This window comes from Anarrhichthys ocellatus, unplaced genomic scaffold (genome assembly GCF_004355925.1).
Source record: "Anarrhichthys ocellatus isolate YVR2014 unplaced genomic scaffold, GSC_Weel_1.0 scaffold2, whole genome shotgun sequence".
Lineage (NCBI taxonomy): Eukaryota > Metazoa > Chordata > Actinopteri > Perciformes > Anarhichadidae > Anarrhichthys > Anarrhichthys ocellatus.
Window position 1 is genome coordinate 3,345,630 of NW_022280032.1, and position 11,303 is coordinate 3,356,932.

Consider the following 11,303-nt stretch of genomic DNA (forward strand, 5'->3'; position numbering starts at 1 on the left):
TATACACAAGCGTTTCTTGTCGGGGGGGCATACATGCGAGCAGATTAGTTTGCTAAATGGCGGCACTTTCTCTCTGCAATAAGTCTTCTCGTTTCACCAACAATATTATGGTCAAACTGGAGAAGTAAAACCTTTTGATAGACAACACTGTCTGTGCGTTGGCAGCAGTCTCATGCTGGTTCTTTGTCATATTTTTTGTTGTTGTATTATTACACAAACAAAAACTAAACTGAAACAGTTCTTGAGGCTTTAATCTATGCACACTTTATATTTTGCTGACCTCAATCTAGACACTGCAGTAGTTATCCGACATACACTAATCAGTCAGGTCTGTAGGTTTAGACTGCTTCGGACTCTCAGTCGTCCACATGATGATGATGAGAGACATGGAAAAACATTTCCTGGTGCGGGTTAACGTGCCACGCAGCGTTTACAAATTTATGATGTGCTGAATTTGACTTCATTCTTGACACTGAGTGCAGACCACACACACACACACACTCGTCAGTGTGCACTATGAGGACAGCTCAAACATCCACATGCTGCTCTGATTTACCTTGGGATGGAGGGATGGTGGCACTTCCCTGTTACAAACTTCAACGATTAGCCGGATGTGCTCATTGAGTCGCTGACAAAAACAATGTCCGAAGTGTGCTGGAGACTCCTGTCAACAGCACAGCGGGGATGTTATGACTGTGGAGAGCCTGCCAGGGTTCCCCTTTAACATAGGACACGGTCTCTTTGAGTCTCCAGAGGGGCAGTGACGTGAGCTCAGCCACATGTTGGCCACATGCTCAGGGTTAGTGTTTTAAGTTCAAGTTTATTTGGATGTCTGTTCGTTGGTGCATTGGCTATATTTGTCCCCAGGGACATAGAAAACATTGTTAAAGGGACGAGGAAGAAAGGAGGAAAAACCTAAACACAGCTTAATGAAACCAAACAAACAGAGAGTTCCTCTTTGTCCCTCTTTAATGTGGCAACATTTCTTCTGCAACATTTTTTAAATTTTTTCTTTGGTGGGAACCAACAGGAAATCAGTGTTATTTAATGTGTAATGGAGCGTGGGATGATTATGAAAATATGTGATGGTTTTGTTTGTTGCATGCAGCCAATGTTAAGAAAATGTGCTTTACAGGAAATAATTATCAAATTTTTTGACATTTCATGGTGAAAATTACCGGTAAATTGGCTAAAAAGGTCAAATGTTGCCTTCCATTTAATTGTAACTTGACAGAAAAAACATTTATTTGTTATAATTTACAAAGTAAGTACCTTTAGATTTTGTTTCTAATTTAATTTGCTTGAAGCACTTATGTTTTATTTGCAATACATGACTTTAGACCCTTTGCTTAAGAGAATCTGCTAAATGGTTGAAACAGGTTGTCGAGGTTTCTTAAATGCGGTTTCATGTGAGTTAAGCGACGCTGACATTTTTTCAAGGGAAAGCTCATCTGAAGTGCACACACTGGCTCCTGGAGTTTTCTTAATTTACATGAATAACCAATGTTGTAGTCTCTCTGTGCTTCACTTTGATTTGTAAAATAACATTTCAGACGAGATGGGATGAGAACTACTTCTCTCTCTATGGCGGCGGTACACTGGAGCCGGCTCTGAGGAGGACAACTGATTGGCACGAGTGTGGACTGATGAATGAATGGGTTTGAAAGTGGACGGGACTTCCTGTTTCCTGTGGAAATGGAAGAGGAAGTACAGCTCGTAGGAGCTGACGGACGGCTGACAGACGGGATCCTCTGAGCTGTGGAGTCGAGTGATTTGAGCTAACCAGAAACATTCCTGTGCAAACTGGTAATCGGTCCAGAGAAAGTAGCTCACTGTGAGAACAAATCCCACTAAAGCCGGAATTTGTTGATTGTATTTCAAAGCTAAAAGCAGTATCTTGAAACACATGAGGCCAATGCAGTCCAAAAATGTTATTAATTTATCACAATCTTGACATTTACGTTCTTGATACATTTTGATAAAATCCTGTCAGATTTCTGTTTTATATTCCTTATCAGTAACCATACTGTGCTGTTTTACTTAAGACCTTTTTTAAAGATAGGGCAAGTTTCCTAATTTATAGAATAATCCCAGGCTTCTAGGACATTTATCTCATGAATATTTAATTTCTAATTTATTGGTTTCCACTGTGTCTTCTGGTTTTATTTAGAAGTAAAGAAAGTATAGTAAGTGCTTCTTGCATTATTGACTATTTAAACCTGTTGGCTGTTGACTGCAACAACTAAATATGAAGGCAGTGGTTGTGAGTGAGAACAACTAACAACCCTATTGATTAATTCTAAGCACCCATCAATTCCACCTTTAGTTGCAGTTGCTATGTCGGACACGTTTTGGTCAACAATATGGCGATGTCTATACCGTAAATGTTGGATAACTAAGGTGGCCGCTACCTAAAGCTCCTACGAGGAACTTTTGGAGGTTCCAAAAGTGGTAGTATTTCCGATTACCAGAATCCGTGCAGCCGAGTCTGAGAGTCTGCCCTGCTCAGTCCTGGATCTGGTTCCCAGCGATGAGGCCTGGGCCTCCAGCAGCGGTGTCGGTGTTGACTCCCAGTGGGGACCGGCGGAGCAGCGAGGCGAAGCTCTGCTCCTGGAGGAGATGCTGCTGCCAGGTGTGGAGCTCTCCGCCTCCTGCTGGAGCTCCGTCTGCAGGTCGAAGGTGGCTCCAAAGCCGGATCTGGGTTGGTCGCTGCCGGACGCCTCGCCGGAGTCTGAGCTGGAGTTTCTGCATGATTTCATCTTATTTGGCCAGAATCTGACCCGGTGGCAATGATGACAAGCATGAAGAATAAGTCTATAGAAACAGCCAATCTTCTCGCTGACGGTCTCGTTTACTTACATAGGTCATACAGAGGCATCAGTATTAAATTGAGGCTGTTCACAACCAGTTAAAGTTCCCCACAGTAGGCCAACTTTAAATTGAAAACATATATTATAATGTTACTTTTCAAAAGAAAGCGATGCTGCTGATGTTGAGCTGACTGTGAGGTCTAAGACTCAAATACGTCTTTTGACCTTCTTCAAAGTGTCTTTGTTGTTTGTAGCATACGAGATGACTGATGTCCAAGTTCATGCAAAGCAAAGCTGTGATTGGTGCATTAAAGGAAAGAGGTGGTGCTAAGGATCGATCAACGTTGGTGTTTTGTTGTTTGCTTTTACAAACAGAGAAAGGAGCATCTGTCAGAGCTTAAGATTTGCTGAGAATCAGACTCGAGGTCTTCAAGTCCCAGGATACGAAAAAAATGCTTAATTTGAAAACAGAATCACTGACCCCAAACCAGTGCTTACAAACTTGTGTGTATTATGGTATTAGAGCTGTGATCATAGACGGAGCAGCAAGCCTGTTACCAAGAGACTAATACATGGAAATGTACCGGCTAAAGACCAATCACCAGGCTGCAGAATAGGCTTTGCTCTTAGTCGAGGGATTACCAGGCAGTGTGAAATGAAGTCTGATTATGCCACCACCCATTACACACACCGACACACTCTCAAACACACACACACACGCTTCTGTGTTCATGTCAAAGCCTTTACGAAGGAGCCAGTTGACAAACCTAGATCCATAATGGTATTAGCTATAACATTAACACCCTTGACTTTTGTACATGAAGACATCAGGCAATCACATAAAGACATGCTGTCACATGTATTCACACACACGCACACACCTACACACACACACACACACACACACACACACACACACACACACACACACAAGTGGTCTCAGCAGCAGCTGTTCGGCTCACTCCCATAATCCCTGTGGATGGAGGAGAAGTGTGTGTCTGTGTGTGTGTGTGTGGTGACATCTGCTTCTCCCAGTGTGGCCCTGTCATCAATGGTTTGTCACGGGCCAAGTTTAGAGTCGGTGTGAACTCAACACATAGCATTGTGCTGTATGTGTAGTGTTTACGTGCTAATCTCGGCCAGCTGTGTTTGTTAGAGGCATCCGAGTCATTATCAGTTTAGTAGGTGTAAGGGTTGGTTAGGGATGAGTGATATGGATACAATCTTCTGTTGCTATTGAAATGTATATTGTAATAGAGGATGTTTTCTGGAAACTCAATTGAGAAACTTCTTATGCTGTAGATTAAAAAAGGGGGGCGAAATACTCTCCTGTGAATATTTCGCATCAAAACAATTCATACCGGCATTAAAGGGTTTTAACAGATTCTCACAGGCAAAGCACCAACTACCAGGGTCCTACTGACCCAGAGCAGCATATGTCAAGCTACTGTAAGACATTTTATTGAGTTCCCCCCGCCGTCTAAATGTAAATGTCTAGGGCTTTTATTGTGAAAGGTTAGAACAGAACAAGTGGATCTGGTATGGGCTGTCTTTGTCGAGGTTGAAAGGAGTAATAAAGTTTGCTTTGTTGGTTTGCACCACTGAGCCTCTGTGTTGTACAATATAGTGTACGTTCTTATTGCTCATTGTAATTAGTTGATGCTTTTATTGTGAAAGCTCAGAAAAATCATTCTCATTCCGCAAAAACATTATTCTGCTTTTTCGTCCTGTAATATTTCAGTTCTGTGTGAAAGTATTCATGACAAAAACAACCAGATCGAGAAAATATATTGACATCAAACAGCCACATTTATTCTGTGAAAAGAGTTCTATAGAGTCTGGAGGCAGCTTTTTTGGAATAATCTCTGTTTTGGCTCAAATAATCTACATATTTAAAAGAAAGCATTGCAGGGTTGGGGGCAGTTGGAGTATGTCGTTTATAATGTGTGGGCATTTATCAGGCTGGGATGCTCTAACAAAAAGGTCTGTTGCATTATGGGTAATATAGGATTCTGCGTTCGTTGGAGCCTGACCCATACAAAGAACTAAAAGGCTTGATATCTCGGCCTCTGCTGCCTAATCTTTAATCCTTCTTTTATTTCATCCGTCTCCTGTGAGTCCTCCAGATTTATGGAAGTGCTATATTACATTTCTGGAGAACCCCTTTAATATAAGTATGTCCTTGGAGATTATTGGACTGTACCACTGCTGCATATTGTCGCTTTTACTATTCTAATTACTTTCTCAATTTGAACTGTCAAATAAAAGCCACGATGTCCCTTAACTCTTGCTATGATCAGGGGTCCCATACAAGTTCATTTTTTAAATCCCTGATGCTGTACGCATTCCGTGTTCTCTAATAGGTCACATCTTTAACAACACATCCCTTCAACATCACATAAGACCTCTAAAGTGACACCAAACCCTGATCTTGACCTCATCCTTGTTTGTTTTTTGTTTTTTTTGTCCTCTTCAGGTCAAAGAGGAGATGCTGCTGGAGGCACTGACAACCAGGAAAACGGTGACCGTGGGAGAGAGGCTCATCGTACCCTACAAACTCGCTGAGGTGACATTTCTATACCCGCAACATCCACGTACAGCACCATATCAGAATGTGACACCCACTCATCTCAGTCTCAAACACATAGACTTCATCTGACCTTCTAAAAATAATGACCTATTGCCAGTAAACCCCCCCTGTGAGTATGTCTGGTCCCTTACTGCCACCACACAATTAATTCAGATTGTTTTTATAGTCCATTAGATTTGGCACCAAACACAACAATGCATTGACAATAATGCGTCTCATATTCTTAGTGACCAAGTGGCAGTGATGAACATTCGGAGTTATTTTAACACGTCTTTATCGTTCGCTACTTAAGGTCAGCAGGGCCTGTGTGAGTGTGGCAGGAGGGGCGTGTCTTCAGTAAATTCCAGTCAGTCTCAAGAAAGCATATTGTGGCCAAATGTTTTGTTATGAAGCGTGTCAGCTGTCGGGGAGATTCTGTGTTTGTGTGTGTGTGCTTGTCTGGGGAGTTTGTTGGGGCACTTCCCCTCCAGCCCCCACCGCTTCTCTCTGAGGCTCTTTTGATAGACGTCTCTTCCTCTGCAACTTCCTGTTTCCTGTCGAGTCAAGGGAACAGGGCGACTTAACCCGGTCCACACAGCCCTCTGGATTTACCTCCAGGATGCCTCGGTTGACCTAGATAGACTGCTCTGATGTCGGTCATTGTGCTTGTAAATATTAAGATTCATTATATTGTTTTTTTCAATCTCTCCATCCCCAAAACCTTTGATGGTTTAGCAAAGAATTTTTGTCTGAGGAAGGAAACGCTACACATAGATAGTCTGTTACGCTGCTTCGGCTCCACCTCCCACCCTTCTGATCCAACAATGGTTGCTCCCGCTCTCTCACACACACACACCCCCATCCCTCCAGGCATGTGGTCTGGTCTCAGGAATGTGCAGCCTCCACTGGAATATACAGTACAGAGGCCAAAAGCCAGATCCAGAGTCTGTCTCTGTTTGTCTCTGTGTCTCTTTCCCTGACTGTCACACATGTTTGAAACACATACAGCGAGTTCCCTTTTTCTCGACGAGCTGGGAGACAGAGGCCCAGGCGGTGTGATCAGAAACTTAATCATGGACTACAGCTTTGATAAAACCCTGTCCTGCAGCTCCTGGTTTCACGCCTTGGAAGTTCCCTCCTGTCCTTTGCAAGATGGCCTCATTTTTAAAGGAGCGAGAGGCGAATGGATGTAGAAAGGCCTGGAGAGAGTGAGGCAGCGACCTTTCAATCTATGAATGTCCCGTAATGAAAAATCATCGAATCATAGAATAGCATAACGAGACATCCCCAGAGTCTTAGTGCCTTAGTGTATCTCTCTCCCGACATAAATCCTGCAATAACGGCGTTTTTGGTCATTTAGAGGCAGCAGAAACAAGGGCCGTGGGAGCGAGTCGAGGCCACCTGCAGAATCCATAACACGCCTGTTTTTATACAAAGGAAATGTGGAAAAGAAAAAAAAGAACCTGGCAAACGTTGCCGGTTCTTCTAAGAAACAAGTTGTTCCTTCTTGAGATGATGAGAAAGGTTGAGAAAGGGGTGCAGCTGTCCCATCCACCCACGGCTGAGTGTGTGACCTGCTGAACCTCACTGTGCTGCAGAGTAGAGGCTGGTATTTCCCCAACTTCAGCCAGTAAGATCCATAAAACTCATTGGATGCATTGTGGTTGAGTCAGGTGGGACGCATTCATGAGCTGCACAGTAATAATGAGAGTAAAAGTAATTTTTCTATTCAAGCAGGGAAACTGTGCTTTGCAGCTTCTGAGGAGGTCAGAATCTTTCAGAAGTGCCTTTGTGGCCAAAGGTGCAACGTTTTACTTTTGAATCCAGCCTTTGATTCTTTTCCCATGATTCTTTTTCAAGACAACAGGCCATGTTGTTGGCTCAGGCTGTACAATCTTAGTGTTGTTATATAAAAAGTCAGATTTTAAGACCTAGTTCACAGCACATTGAGACTGAAAGGAGAGCGAAATAAAACTGGGAATACTGATGAAGTCAGCAACAACATATGGTGTAATATTGTGACCAGGAGTCTGTACAAACCAAATGTCTACCAGAGATTAACCTCACGTAACCAAACAAGCAATCATTGAAAACATATATTGTAAAATGAAGGGGAACTCCAGCTTGCAGGCAGGTTTTTTTAGTCATGCTGGGTGTTAATAATCTTGACCTCTGTGGTTTCGCTGAGTTTAATTCAGGTGACATCTGCATCTGCGACATCATGATTGGGCGAATGTGTGTCTGTCAAGATAAGGTGTGATGTCTGACTGCAACATTTTTGACGTGGCTCCAGATAATGACTCTACCACTTCCTCCTTCCTATTTAAAAAACAGACATGGGGGAGGGGAAGTGATGGAGAGGGGGGGGGGGGGAATCAGGTGCTCATTCATATAAAAGGTTCTGCATCCTATTAGAAACTCTTTCAAAGGTGTTGAAGCCTCAAAGTGAGAGTGTAGAGGTAATCCCCCTTTGCTGAGGGGTTGTAAAATGTCTGTAATGTATGTACACTGATAGACAAAAACAACAACTCCATAAATACAAATTAGAAGCACATGCAGGTTGGCATATTGCGGTGAAACACACACGCACACACAAAAACACCCTGCAGCGAGGAAGCTAGCGGGCCACGTGCAGCGTGAGCTCATGCTGCTGCTTCACACCTCCTGTGGTTTTCAGGAGAAAGAAATGTAACCAAAGAGAACAACAACTTTCCCCCCCGAGCAGAACCGTATAATCACTGAGACCTGGTTCAAGGGCCACCGTTACACATGTCTGTGATAGAGTCCTGCTAATTCTTATGGTCCGTTTCTTGGGTGGCCCTCCAGCTAAATATTTTCATCTCATTTGCTTCCAGCCATGTTCCCTCCTAGTTCTTAACTGGTCCCATTGTGTTGAATAATTCAATCAGATGGCAAACACAGAGATGATTCGTGCTCGGTGAGCATGTCAGATGTTCACATCTCTCCTGCCAATCCCCTGAGTTCCTGCTGAAGCATTTAAAATGGGATTCTTCTCATCAAATGTTGTATTATTCATAACAATCTTGCATAACTTTGTGGGAGCGGGGACGTCACAATCCTGCTTGCTAAAAATACCATAAACAATCAATAATGCAAGAGTGAAGAGGCCGCTTTTAAAATGCACAGTTCTGCTTCATCGCGGCTGTTGGCTTGATGTGGCCTCAGCAGGCGATGTTTCTGAGGTTGACCGGGTTCACAGTGACCCACAAAGGCCTCTGAAAGAGAGGGATATTTTCATGACTGATTTAAGACTTTTTGATCAGTTTTAATGTCGTAGTTTGAGTCGGTGTGCCTGTTTTTGATCATTGTTTTAGCGAGCTTTAGACCAACTTCCTCTGGCAAATTTAGCTTCAATTTAGTCTTTATTCAACCAAATCAATTAAAAGATACGTTAAAAAAGTCTGTCTTAAACCAATAATCAGGTGCCCATATGAACATTGCAAAAGTTTTGATGGATGTAATCATTTCTTCTGCTCGTACTGGCCATTAAGAGATCCATTCTCAAATCCAAATCAATAAAAGTGATGAGGGACAAAATCTGCTGTCCTTGAGTTGGACAAGTCGTATGTTCATCTTACAGTCTTTATAGTACAACATTCAAAAGGGGGATTTCAAACTGCGAGACGCTTTCGATGATCACAGTTCAATAATCCAACTGAGGTGCCATTTTGTTTTCACTTCTCTTATTCTTGTTCAGCTGTTTCGATATCATCTATACCTGTTGCCATTTTTCTGTCACTGTATTTCATGAGTTTATGGAGATAGTGTCCCCATTCTTAATCCTGGCCTACCAAGCTCTGGTTGGATTTCTGCAACTGGTGGAAATAGCCATCAATGGGGACAACATCAGAACTAAAAAAGAATGGCTCCAATTTCACTGTAGCGAAGGAATTCCTGGATTTATGTAACTCTACGCTTCGATCCAAGTGGATCTACGGGGATAAGATCCACTTAGTCTTTCTAAATTGGGGTCTCTGTTGTAATGCACATGACTATTTCGGGTGTTCCTGCCATGAAAATGTTTGACCTAGTTGAAGCAGATTCCTTTTGCCTTGTTCCACTCCTCATTCAGTCATAACACGTCTTGCTGCCAAAGAACGTGTTCCAAGTCTCCATTTAATTCTGCTTATGTTAGCTTAGCATGCCTTTCATCATGTCTAAGGAGAAAGCCTATAGTTGCTCTTTGGCTGATTGAGGCGTAATAATGACTCCTCTTGGCAGAGCTGTTTTTTATGGATCAAAAGTGATCCATAAAGAGAGTTGTCCAAATAGTGATCTGCCGGTGTGGAGGCACTTAAGGCTCTGGCTCCTGACTGAAAACACCTCAAATATAACAGCACTTCACACAGCAAGACTCCCAACCTGAAGAACAGTAACTCAGAGTTGTGAGCAGTGTGGGAGCTTTAACACCAACCCTGTGTTTACCCTCTAAATACAAAGTGGCTGTTGTTATAAACCTTGAACAATGTAATGATACCAGCCTGGCGTTTCCCATCTCTAAATTACAGTTGCATAGTTGCTATCAGACTGTTTGCATGTATGGTACTTGAGCTCATACTGTTGTTCCAATGATTCCTTCTTGAGAGAGATTAATGCCGGTTGACTGTTCTCATGTACTCATTTTACCAGCTTGGTGCTACACTCGTGTTGTTTGTACCCGATACCACTCTAATGTCTGTTAAGTTACGCTAACTGTGAAGGAAGAGTCAGCTGGATGATTAGCTTAGCTTAGCATCAAGGCTGAAAGCAAAGGGAAACAGCTAGCTTGGCTCTGACCAAAGGTAATAAAACACTTGCATCTTCGCTACATAACTCGTAAAATGTGGAGATGCTGATAAAGAGTTTTTTTTCTTTAGACAAAGCCAGGCTAGCTCAGCTTCTCCCCGTGAGAGCAGACCATTAGACCTCTTCTCCGCCCACTTCACACGTTTAATATGACACTGGTCCAGTCCCAGAGAAGACAGAGGGGACGTTAATGTTGCGTTCGTCTCGTTGCTCTGACCAGAAGCTGCTGCAGTTGGCAGGTGTTTGGGTTTGATGCAGTGAAGTCGGAAGCCACCTTCAATAACGGTCAACCAATCTGCAGAATGACTTACCATTATGCTGTTGAAGAAAAAGAGCAGCACTCAATAAAGTACAACGAAAATAAATAGGTTAACAAAGTAGGTTAGGAAGTGTTTAACTGGTTGCATAAGTGTTCCTAACCACCTCAGTGAAATGAAAATGGTCAAGCAGCAGCTGAGAGTCAGTGTTCTTCAGTAAGGCTGAGAGTGAGAGGGATAAAACAGTATTGGCTCCTGTTCAGAATTTAAAAATCCATATGTTTTTGATCAGGAAGAAACTAATGTGTTCTCTCTGTGTGTGTGTGTGTGTGTGTGTGTGTGTGTGTGTGTGTGTGTAGGCGGGCACGGTGAGGGACTCCATGGCCAAGTCACTGTACAGCGCGCTGTTTGACTGGATTGTGTTCAGGACCAACCATGCCCTGCTCAACAACAAGGACCTGGAGGACAAGTCAAAGGTAGGACTGAAGACACACACACTTAATGTACGTGCTCAAAAATAATTTAAAGACATATCTGGAGCCAGCAGGGGGCCCTTTGAGGGCCAATCATGAAAGTCACTCCAAAAATTGCAAACATGCAAACAGTCTGGAGGAGAAATATTTACCTCCTAAATCAACACACGTCCCTTTGTCCCGTTCATGTCTTCTCTTTGTTTGTTTTGTCTTTCCTCACCTTCATTTGTCGGACTCGTTCTCCCCATCCTGCTGCTCTCTGTCTGTCCAGACTAGATTTCTCTGCTTTCTGGCTTCCTCCACTCCCAGAGGCAGGGAGTGGTGTGATATCAAGATTCCACTGTGTGTGTGTGTGTGTGTGTGTGTGTGTGTGTGTGTGTGTGTGTGT

At 43.0% G+C, this 11,303-nt stretch overlaps 1 protein-coding gene across 12 annotated transcripts in view; it reads left to right on the plus strand.

Moving 5' to 3' along the window:
- The window catches only part of LOC116392982 (unconventional myosin-IXAa-like), a 130,571-nt gene that overhangs the window by 82,006 nt on the left and 37,262 nt on the right, over positions 1-11,303 (plus strand). For all 12 annotated transcript variants that reach the window (XM_031864869.1, XM_031864885.1, XM_031864889.1 and 9 more), the window contains 2 exons: positions 5,287-5,376; positions 10,802-10,918. In XM_031864869.1, the coding sequence (XP_031720729.1) occupies positions 5,287-5,376; positions 10,802-10,918 (207 nt within the window). The remainder of the gene's footprint in view (positions 1-5,286; positions 5,377-10,801; positions 10,919-11,303) is intronic.